General features: G+C 32.4%; 1 protein-coding gene across 1 annotated transcript; it reads right to left on the bottom strand.

Annotated features, from left to right (window-relative positions):
• Window positions 1-876: 876 nt before the first annotated feature.
• LOC128243208 (putative nuclease HARBI1) lies at window positions 877-2989 on the bottom strand. Its single transcript, XM_052960812.1, has 4 exons — window positions 2875-2989; window positions 2035-2261; window positions 1761-1868; window positions 877-1094 (listed from the first exon to the last, which is right to left on the bottom strand). Exons 1-4 carry the CDS (start codon window positions 2899-2901, stop codon window positions 929-931), a joined length of 528 nt encoding a protein of 175 aa, XP_052816772.1. The 5' UTR covers window positions 2902-2989; the 3' UTR covers window positions 877-928.
• Between the last annotated feature and the right edge of the window lie 9794 nt (window positions 2990-12783).

Below are 12783 nucleotides of genomic sequence, written 5' to 3' on the forward strand. Positions count from 1 at the left end.
ACACATTTTTTTAAATACAATTTGGTTGATGATAGGTAACATGTTTTTCATTTATAAAGGAACATGGAGAGTTTAAAAAGTTTAAAAATTTCCATTACAGTATTGAACAACCAGTGTTCATAGTTCCAGCCCCTGCCCTGACACCATCTCAAGGCCCTGTAAAGAGGTATGTTTTACGATATATAAACAATTCTATATGGAATCATACAACATAACTATACTGATTGACAAAGTCAATGTCTGTTTCATTCATTTGTTGAAAATACAGCATATATTGCCTCTCTTGTGTCAGCAAAGATTCATTTAAAAATATAATATGAGGGAAACCTGACCATTTTATCTTTTTGTTATGTCCATAATTTAATGCAATTTCAGAAAGTTTAAAACATTTTTGTTTCAGTGATTAATCTTTATGACTCACCATAAAGCATATAATGAATGACAATGAATGCATTCCTTCATTATTTTTCTGCAAAGCAGTGCTCTGACAGTGAATGAATTTTGAAATTCTTTAATTGGATGCCATATGTGATGGTGTTTATTTATATAAGTAAAACACTGTTTATATATTGAGATGGCAAGCTGTTTTTATTTTTGAAATTTGATATTTAATATCAATCACTTACAGAAAGAACTGTTGCTGTGATTGCCACAATGAGGTGGAAAGACTGATGGCAAAAAAACTGAAGTTACAGATCCAGTATTTGAAGTTTATAAGATGATAGAAGATATTAATTGAACATGAAGTTTTCTAATTAGATGAACACATATAATTGAATACAAACACAAAATACCAAATGCAACTGTTTCATTTCATAAATGTCACAATGGGATTCCAAATGGAAATAAGGCATGAGTGCAAATGCATTTGCTTCTCATACGTATAAATATGGAGATGGTACAAGTCTATATTGCATTTCTACTACATTCAAAAAAATGATTGGGCTACAAATTCCCTGTAACGCAACCCTTCTTGGGGCCCTGCATATACGCCCTGGTTCATCACTTGACCTGCTGCATTCGGTAAAATGTCAAGCAATGGAATGTTGCGCCGCTTACAAATGTTGTGCAAAACAGCACATGCAATGATAACCCTGCAATGGAAAAAAACTTATACTTTATTTTATATCTTTATTTTATATGTAATTCAATACTCACAGTAATGTGTGTAATTGATATCTTCTATCTGTATAATTGTATACCCACAAAACACATTTGTGAAAGCTCTAGTGTTGATTGTGTAAACATATGATATGTAAAAGGTCTTTTTTAAAAATCTCACAGTTGTAATCTATCAAATGGTTAGAAATTCTTACTGTTAGGTTTTCTTTAAAGGGAATATGTACAAATTCAGAAAGTTACTGTTGACTTTCTCTTAAGAAAAGCCAGCCAGCAGTAGGATTCAAAGATGTGTTAGTGCATTTAAAAATACTGAAATGAAGATTTATTATATGCTCATATTCCTTCTGTGAAGCCCTGTGTGATCAGTGTCAATGTTTGTACATAAAAACTTATTTGAACTGTTTTTACGTGTAATAACTAGGATACTGACAGTTTAATACCTTCAACTATATTTTAATCAGTTTCTCTGACAGTGGTTTAAATCAAACTGGTACCTTTTTCTCCATTTAAAAAAAAACATGTACAGTATAGAATTAGACAGTAAAACATTCAAACTTCCAATTGGCAATTTTGTAAGAAAGGGTTTTAGATGCCAGAACCTGAAACTGTCCCTTAAACCTACGACTAAATTAACTTACTTGCACGCCTTTTCTGGTTTTAATCGTATTTCCCCGTTCAGGATTCCCCACCTCCTTTTCAGTTGGCCAATGCCGCGTTCCACTCTTGAACGGGTTGTTTTATGAGCGCTGTAAAACAGTTTAAACTGTGAAGATAATGAAGCTTTAGTTTGAATTTATAACAACTGTTTACTTTGCAACTATTCCAGATTCATGTTTAATGATTAACAACTAAGCATAGAAAGTAATAGTTCATTGTTTCATATTAATTTTACTTACTGATAAACATATTTACCTGTTGTAGCGGGTTTGGGCTCCTGGTTGGGGATTTACATAAGGTGTTAGTAGCCACCTTTTGCATGGGTATCCACTATCACCCAGTAGGTAACTGTGGTCACCAGGTACATGCCCTCCTAGAAACAAAGCATGGAGTCCGCTTTCCCTAAGCATTCTGCTGTCATGGGTTGCACCAGGCCATCTTGCAACAATATCTATGATATTGTCCCGGCCATCGAAGACTATCTGTAAATATTTCAGGATTAACTGAATATTTTTCAGCACAACCTTTCACTTTCTTCATATCTTAATAGACAGTGTGTCCTTAACTTGCAAAATATAATACATTTACATTGTTGAAATGTTAGCAAAGATGCAATCTTGCACAAGTTTGAAATTGTCACACATTGCATTAAGAAGTTGTCACTATGCCAAGTACGGTATGGAAAATTGCTCATACCTTTCATTTTAATTACTATGAATCTGAATGTCTGCCTTGATAAACTATTGAACCAATATAAAACGTGCTCACAGGGTGTCAAGAAAAATACCATAATGTTATAGATTGTTTATCCTAGAAATTCTGTGAGCAATAAAGAGACCATATGTATGCAAAAAATCTCATGAGACTTGGTGAGCATGTTGTCACTAGCAGAACTAAATATGTAGATAAAGTTTCATTTCAGATAGGCATAGAAGTCTATCGCTATCCGAATCCAGCAAGATATCTCAACTCAACAAGATTGTTTTAATGATATTATTTATGTTATTCGTGTCACTGAGGTTTATTATACAATTGTTGTTTTTCCTATGTTTGGCATAAACAAGCCGTAAACTTATATGTTGTTGTTAACCATACCTGCGTGTTGATCGAATGGTAACCCATTCTGTTCACATACGCTGGCTCATCATGTGATGGGGCCTTGATTTGCACATGTGTCCCATCAATGACTCCAATAACATTAGGAAATCCTGCTATACCATAAAAATCTGATTTGGTATCATGAAGTGTCTGTGGTGTCAATGGAAATTTCAAATATTGCCTGCTCAACTGTGGATTTGCCAGCGCATCAATAACTTGGCCTACTGCTCTTGAGACAGACGGTTGAGATACATAATGGATATCTCCATCATTCAGTTGAATACCCCCAGTGGCAAGATAGCGCAGTGTTATCAGAATCTTTTCTGTAACAGTCATGCTCCTGTTCCTAGTTGCTACAGGACCTATAAACTGATTCAACTCTGCTTCTTAAAACTCTATCCCCTCTCTGTCCAGACGGTATCTCTCTAGCAACTGTCTACCATTATAGATATCCAACACATTTGGTCGATGATTGTTTGCAGCCATTCTGAAAGCACATAATATTATGATTTTCCAGCAAAACAATCGCCACACCCAATTGGCTATGAGATAACATTTTAAAAGCATGTACAAACCATCCTAACTTGATCAATGACAGTTAAATAGCTAGTAAACAAGAAATAATTTTGATTGCATTTGTCACCGTGTGACTTTCTATTACAAATTCTGTTAGAAAATATATTTTTATTTTTATTTGGTAACATCTTATTCTTCTATAATATTTACTGCCATAGTTTTCTTTTTGTCAGTCTTTCTAATTGCAATTGAGTGTTTTGACATTTCTACTGCTTCCTCTTATTAATTATTATCAGTTAATTACCTAAGATCATACCATAATCATAAACCTTACTCTTTGAGACTTTGACACTTCTCAATTATCATAAACCTTAATCTAATTGTAAATTTTACTTTTTGACAATAATTGTTTGCAGTGACACTTCCTCAAATCTTCATTATCTTTTTATCACTTAAGTTTTTGATGTAATTAAAACAAGATTCAAATGTTTGCAGTTTTATAGACCACATACCAAATTTCAAGAATGTATTGTAATTTACAATTGCCAAATTTTTCATTTCAAAATTGAACTATTTTTCGGTGCACAGGGGACACATTGAAAGCCAATATAATATGCATTTATATTCACTTATTTATATTCTGTTAATAAAAACATTAGACATTTATGTGTATATGTTAGAGTGTATTCCTCAAACATTCTTCAGTATCACATTTTTCACAACAATTTCCTCAATATTCATCAGCATGTAATGATGCAAATGGAAAATAATGGCTAAGAGAACAACTTACAGCAAACAGTCACATATATAACATTTATTACTTCAAATTGAGTCCAAAAAACAGAAAAATATCATCAATTGTAATGGAAAGTAATAGATTTCATACATGTTTAGTACTTTGTTATGTAATGGAAAGGGTGCACAGGGGACAAATCATAATGCAAGTAATATTTTTTAATTATGTAATTATATTTGTAACTTAACTTTTCCTGGTAAACATTTTTACAATAAGAGGAACTGAACTTTCAGTAAAGCTTGAAACAATACTGTAAATGTTTGCAAGATTACATTAGAGCCTACAAAACTAAATTTCTAATCAATGGAATAAAGTATGTATAAAAAACAATACCAAAATACTATATCATTCAGTTTCAAAAAATAAAACACATTTGAATAAAGGTCTTCGTGTAAAACATCACACTTTTTTGGGTGCACAGGAGACAAATTTAGCAACATAATAATATTCTTACACAACTTTTTTGCTGATTGAGCCATCCATTTGAAACTCAACAATTTTCTTAACAAGATTGATAGGCCCATTATGTGCCTGAAAACACTTCTCAAAAGTGAAAGGAATAAAAGTTAGGAGAGATAAAAGAAAAAGCCTCATTATTTTGAAAAGCACCCTTATTGTGACTATATAAACTTGTGTGGAATTAATAAAGAACCAACTTTTAACATCTAAATTGGACTGGAGTTGTTAATCAAATTCAAAGATTAAACGTGATCTGAATTTAAACGGCGACTCGCAGTTGTGCCAGCTAATTCCCTAAATTAATGGCAAACTATTAAATGCTGATTGTCAAGTATCAAAGTGAGTAAAAAATGAATAATAAATAAATATCAATAAATACTAGTATGACTTGTACGAAAAAACATACGAAAGTAGCACTCATATAGTAATCTTTCATTTGATATTTTTTTATGCATTAAAAATAACAAATCCATATAAGCATAACATTTTGAAAAAAAAATATCATCAAGTCATATTATGAAGTGGCTTTTTCAGCACATGAATTTGAACTTAAACACTGGTATTTTTGAAAAAAAGGGTTTTCAATTATTTCAACAGTACTGACATACATTAATAGACAAACAACGTTTGTTTACATTTTATTTCTACAGATATAGATCTACAACAGAGTCTAAATGTATTTAATCAAATTGAAATAAACACAGGATGTTTAAAAGGGGGTTCAAAATAGTGTCATTATTATCCAGCTGTTGTTAACTGAATTCCATATAACTATTTGCCTTCAGCAAGAAACATGTTCAATTTAGAGATGCAAATTAATATGCTATGACATTGTTATGTACAATTCCATCCATTGATTATATCTTACAGATGAAGCAATCAAACTAACATAAACATCAATCATGTTCAATTTCTTTTAGCACTTTTTTATAGTTTTCTTCAAAATCCTTCACTTTGTAATGACACAATAGTTTTTGTACACAATATATATATAATTCCTCAATTTTCCTCATTTGTGTTGATCCTCAGAAAGTTGCGTGATTTCCGACATATGTGAAGCAGCTTTGGCTCTGTATCTGGTAGTAAACACCAACTCATAAGGTATTCAGGATGCTGAAGTAATAAAATATTGAATTCAGTATTCAATTTCATTTGTATTATAGAGAAAAACTTTAGGTCTCCGATGTACAAACAAACTGTGTTTTTCTTAACATAGCAGTTATGTTGAATTTGGAGGCTAGGTATTGTGACCCCATACACCTTTGATATAATTTGGAAGGGTTTTGTGATTATTTTAACAATTAATTTTTAATAATTAATTTGTATCAAAGTAATATTGAGCCATAAAAGATCATTCTTTTGTACATAGGATACAGTGTTCTCAATAAGAACCGGCTGCCGGCCAAAATGGACATTTCAAATGGCAATAGGGCCGGTTCAAATTTGGAAAACTAAATGAATTTTCAGTAGAATAAGTAGAAGCTGGTCGGTTACCTTACTATTTGAAACGGTTCAACCGAAACTTATTGAGAACCCTGAGGATACCTTGAATGTACTACTGAAATCTATTAATTCAAAATATCACATAAACTATGAATAAAAGCACAAAGAGAATAACATGCAAGTAATGTTAATAGTACTTAGTGGGTTCGAAACCCGGCATGAGCAAACTGCCGATTTATTTGTTGTGTTTTTTTTTCAACCAACTATTTAACGTTAATTGATATGGTTGATTATGTGTATAAAATGTGCCCCAATCAACATAAAAAAATAAACAATCTTTACCTTTTTTCGATTGTTGAACTATCACAGGCTTTGTCGTGCTTGTGTTCCAGCGGTCGTGGATTTGAGCCTCACACTGGGGGCACTTTTCCACCTAGGTTTACTTAAATGGTGGCAGAGGTAAATGGCAGGAAGGCCTTCATTTGCCTTAAAAGTTAATGGATGATGATGATGGTCGGGTGTAGTAGTGTGTGTGGGTTGGGTCCAGCCGCCCAGCTAGCTCAGTTGGTTGGAGACATTTTGTATTGTTCCGGCAGTCATGGCTTCCAGCTTTATACTGCATGTACTTGGAGCACAACTACGGAGGCCACAGGGTTAAATACACAACAGGGAAGTAGGTGGTACATCATTCCTGTAAATGAGCATGAATTGTTGGTATGAATAAGTTCACACAAAATGAACAATTAAGTTATGCATCAAGATGAAATATTGAAATTCAGTGGAAAAACATTTATTGAACAAACGTTAAAAAAATCCTTCAGCAGTGTTGACATTCGTTAAACTGTGTTAAATAATGACCCCATGGAATTCGATACATTTTAATTTTATTGACTCAACCTAGGTGATCTAGAAAAAAATGATAACATCATAATGATTAACACATACCGACAATGACTTTCCCTCATGGCGTATTTTCTAGCGATGTGTTGCGAGCTGACAAAACGCTAAATTTTGGCAACAGTGTTTATCACCGATTGAACGACCTTGACCGACCGTACCATCTGTAAATAGAATCTTTCAAACGAAAATCATTACAGAATTAAGTTGGCGAAATAAAAATGCCATACATTAACTTACGATGATGAATTTACAAAGAAAAGAGGTTATATCGATCGTCTGCGGTGAGTTTTCAATATAATGCCGCCATATTTAAGAAATTTTCTTACAGTCTAAGGTACCTACAGTAATTCCTCAATATTTAAGGGGAAAATTGGCAGTTTCAAGGCAAACTAAGAAAATTTCTTACATTAGATGCTTATTGAATAAGACATAAGAAAAAACGTTAAAACTTAGGAAATAAATGCTTATTTAAGAAATTTTATTACAAACTTAGGAATATTTTTAACTAAGAAGTATATTGAATACGGCCCCAGTACAAGTCGCCCGTAAAGTGAGTGTGAAGCTTGAACTTTGCTATTGTCCTTCAAGACATTTAAAAAATATCGATATAAATTAAGCGTTTGAAAGAGGTATAAAACGAGACTTTAGACACTAGTGTGTCTCAAAACTTCTAAGTAAGTATTTCTTTGTTCAAATATCATCACGGAATACAAACGTCAAAAGCAAAATGAGCTTCAGTGGTTTAATATTCTTTTTATTGATAGCGATGGGAACTGGTAGGTTGTGAATATTAAAGAATAAAATTAGGTGGGTAGTTTATATCCAATCTTAAATCGCATCTTCTGCAAACATATGCCCTTTTATTCATCTTGAGACATTCGGAGATTAATGATAAATGTATGTGTCTGCCCTGCTTGCTGCAAAGCAGTTTTCCTGCAATTTCCATGTCACTCTGGGATTGTCAATGTGTTTTAAATTGCCCAAAGGTAATTATGTCTCTTTATACTTCACAGAACGTTTTTCATAAAACGTGAATCTTCCTTTATCTTGAATAAGGACTCATCATCAGACTCATGCCATTAATTTGTTGCCATTTAAAGAAACCGATTACAGCGTAATGTCAGTACAAAGCATGTTTCATTCGTTTTTTTAAAGCTTTCCCGGGAGCTTTGTGTACAAAAAGCCTTATTAAGATGGCGAGTATTTCTCAAACAGTGAAATAAACATAAACAAATACAAAAGAGAAGAAACTGCTTATAGTCGACGAAATAAAGAAACTGTTTAATTCAATTTGATTTCAGTGAAATTCAGCAGGGTGTGCCGCAGGTTACCCTTCTACAGTAGCGCACGTCTTTGTGTTAAAAATGCTATTCAAAATCCAGAGACAATCCATTTGCCTAGAAATTAACATTATGTTTAAAGGCAGATGGCCAAACCAACACCGAACAAGAGAAATGACACTTTAAGACACACTATATTGAAAACATTATCGCCATGGTTAATGTTAGTATTACCGCCTATCACGTTCAGACATGTTATCATTGAAGGATTTATTTCCTTATACGAGACTTAGAGCAGAGACTTATTGTCATGTGATGCCATTCGGTTTTACATTGTATTCTTAAGACTAAACTTTGACCCTTCGAATAATACATTATAGCGATGCTTAAAGGGGATTTAAATGACTAAATATCAAAATGTTACACTGTCTAGTGAATTGTTGTGAAGAAATCACCGTTTTCTGCAATTTAAACGAAATATATTGAAATCTAGATGTTAAATCTGAGTAAAGGCAAATTCGACATATAAAGCAAAATAAATGTCGTATAATTTAAGAAGATAAAATCATTAGTGTTTCAATGTATGTCAGTAGGTAATTTGTGTATACATTGGTAACGAGAAGAGGCTTGCCCAGTCTGTAACTTATCAATTCAAATCATTCTTATTCTCATCCTTGAGACATAATGTTGTCCGATAAATTAGTGTTTTTGTTAAGTACTTATATAATAAGGCTAATCAGCAAAGAAATCCAATTTGATAAGATTTATTTGCTGGTCGGTCAAATTAAACCACCAAATAAATCATCTCTTTCGAATATTCCGGCTTTCTTGCCTTTCTTATGATTGGTCTTGGCGACTGTGCTGGTACACTATTACACAGATCTGAGACAAAGCAAATTTCATTGTGGCTACACAGGTACTAGGTATTTAGTTAAGTTCATAAAGCTCAGCTCACTTCTATTCCTACTTCATTATGATCTAACTTCCTGAATCGACGTTGTTGTTGGCAATGCTATGTAGCTAGCACCAGGCTTCTACAATACTAGTAGTGTACATGTTTGAGTATTATACACCGAATCTACTCAGATACCAAGTATGTTGTCTGGTACAACTACGTACTATCTGGATACGATGCTCATGTTCATGACTCTTTCCTGTTAACACGACACAGTTCAATATTATTTTTGTTGTTGCTTCTGTCTTTTTCTCAAATTAGCGCAGTTAAGCACTTCTTTATTCAACTGTTTGTTGTTTTGTTATTTATGTTTTACAACCTTATTTCAAAGAACCCATAAACTATGTTGGCCATTGCTTAATCACGTTTCCGGAAATAAACTTCAAAATAATTTGTGAATAGGCTGGATAGACAGTCGCTTTTTGTCAAAAGTGTCATGTGTTTTACTGTGTAACGGTTTTGATAACAATAGTACATCCTCTTTCCAGGAAAAAAAGGTTTTGATTTTAATGGTCCAAATAAATAATGGAAAAAACATCGAAGTGTCAAATTTAGTGCTTTCTTCATAAATCCATACATTATTATTTAGCGCAATTTCACTCTCAATACAAAAACAACCAATACTAACGCATACTGCCTTAATAGTCTGCATGACTTGTTTTTTTTAAAAATCTTATAATAATAAATTCAATGATTGAAAAAGGTTGGAGTAGCAATATAGCTTAAAATACCTCTGGCCAATATGATTCAATTGTCTTAGCCAGCGTAATGTTTAGGTATCTTTTAATTGAAATGGAAAAAGGAGCGTGATTTTTAGTCCGTATTTAGTCCGAAGTCTAAATAATATGTCTTTTTCACTTGAATAAATGAACAAAATTAAGATATTCTGGAACAAAAGCATACAACTGGAAAGAATTGACACTGTTGCACTTGCCATTACTGTAGCTATATTGAAGAGTCACAATCAATCCCTTGCCCATATTCACTAACTGATTTAATTTTGAATTTGAGTCTCAAACTATTAAATGGTTTCGTAAATTATCTCAGTTATCCATTTAAACTGACACTTTTATCAAAATCAATACATACATATGTGTAACAAACTTAAATTTTGAGTGATAAACCTTCAACACCTTACTAAATAATGCATTTATGGAAAATATAATTACTGATAACAATATTATAACCGTGTTTTTTTATAGCTGTAAACGCAAATATATTCAATGATTGGTGGATGCAAAAGATTTACTGCGATCTACTATCGCCTCATAAGGTAGCAATACGGTGTTTTCAGCACATTTTTTTTTTCAAATAAAACTTGGTATCCTTCATAAGCACCATTTGTTTCGACATTTGTTCATCCTTTTTGGTATATTAAAACATTTGTGTTAGATATATTAAATCTTATTTAGGAGTAATAGTACATCTTTAAATGAATCAATTAATTGCTTCTTTTACCTAACAGTACCCCAGGCAAACATGGATACACAATTTAACACTTGTCAGTTGCAGTTAACAATATGTTTGATACAAAATATTGTCCTGAGGTAAAATATGAAACGTTTAATTGTCACAAATAAAGAGTGAACTACATTATGTCAGTTTTGTTGTAAAGGATTAGAAGTGTACTTTTATTTACGTTTAGCGAAATCGTTTCACTAACTTCTGGAGTACAGCAAGGTTTATATTCTCGGTTTTTCCTCTCTTCTACGCCTACATTAACGATAATACCTATACGACATTGTTTGTGAAATACATTTTTCATTTATTCCTTCCTTCAATAATAATCCTTCCTGAGAGATATTTGGTCTCCTCCTTTAGCGTTTAAACATACATCTTACCCTACTTTAAAGATGACTGTAAGTAAAATGTTACGCATGCAAAACTGTGTACGCATGGTTACAAATTAAATGATTCGGGAACAAAACTGGAAAAACACAGAAAGTGTTAGTTAAAACAGAAAGAAGAAACACATCACTTCTTTACCTTTCTGCTTAACGATGATATGCAATTTATCTTGTTAAACCATCTCTTCAGTTTATGTTTCTAACTGAGTTACCTATCAGGGTTTTTTTCTCTTCAATTATTCCTTTTCGCATCGCAAGACATCACTGACCAGTTCAACTATATAATCTTAAAAACATATCCAGAATAACATTAGCCTTACTAACATATTTTAATTCTATAAACAGTTTGATTATACCCCATGGCAACCACTTGCCCCCTTTCTTTTCTCTTCGACAAAAGAATATCTCCAGTTTATGTTTCTAGCTGTCTTAATAAGCTCTTGCTCCAACATTCACCTGCCAAATTTCATACATTACAAAATCAGTTTACACTGCTAATTCAAGTCCTCGATCACCTTGTGTTCATCAATTTACCAATCCTCTTATTCCCAAATAAAATGTTGGAATGACACACTTTTAAAGGTTTGGACTTTCGTTACAAGGTGAAAAAAATCAAGACATTTTATTTCGTAGGCCTTATTTTAAGAATTGTTTAAGTGATAATTTAGAATCAGTGTTGATTAAATGGATTGGATTTTCACTTAAGATATGGTAATGAATAAAATTGATTATAATCATTTGACAGTTTTGATCGAAATAAACATGCTGAGTGAATATTTCCGATTGCATCTCTAATTATATAGTTATTATTTTGAGCTAGTTGTAGGTAGTTAAGCATCCCTAACAAAAGCATTGCACTGCACTTGTAAGTAAACGTATACGGTATTTACTGATAATGATATGATGTAGTGTTTTCGACGAATAATATATTGATTGAACGAAATATAACACGACATGTTGTCAAACATTTAACGATTTTACCACTTATTAACTAATCAGCGTTTTCGAAAATAAATAATCAATATACAATTGGCGAAGTGTCGCGTTATAATTTGTAAAGGTGACATAATGTAAGTCGAAGGGAGTGCATTACCATTATATACAAAAGAAGCTTTCATACAATTTCGAAGAAGACAGTTGCTTTCGTTGTTTGTTTAGTTGAAACACATACGAATATGAATTGTTCCACAACAACAGACAAATAATAATGTGATTGATTGAAATAATTCATCTGACATAACTGCATTTGACGAAAGAGCTATATATATTATAAAGAACCTAGTGAGGGTAAATACATATGCATGCTGGCTTGACGATTTGTTTTTTTATTCAACAGAATATAATGAAATTAATAACAAAGCGGCTAAATCTGGCATATTGGACGCATTCAATCCCTATACGCCTTCAACATTATGTAGGAATTGTGAAAATAAATAAATATTTTGAAAAAATAGTCCATATAGTTGTTATTGCCAGTCCTAAAACAATATAAATGCCTGCACCAGCACGTTGCTCTCAGAAACATCTGCTTATACGTGTCCTGTTATAGCAAGAGATTTACCTTGTAGACAGTATTTGCTAAATTCTTGTTTTCTAACAAACAAAATTCTGTTAAAATGATGTGTCATCATTATGGCTTGTTGTGTTAACTAAAATTTATTTCCTATTAAGATACAACATTATGCATACACGCATTTACATATTCATCTA

This window comes from Mya arenaria, chromosome 8, assembly GCF_026914265.1.
Source record: "Mya arenaria isolate MELC-2E11 chromosome 8, ASM2691426v1".
Taxonomy (NCBI): Eukaryota; Metazoa; Mollusca; class Bivalvia; order Myida; family Myidae; genus Mya; species Mya arenaria.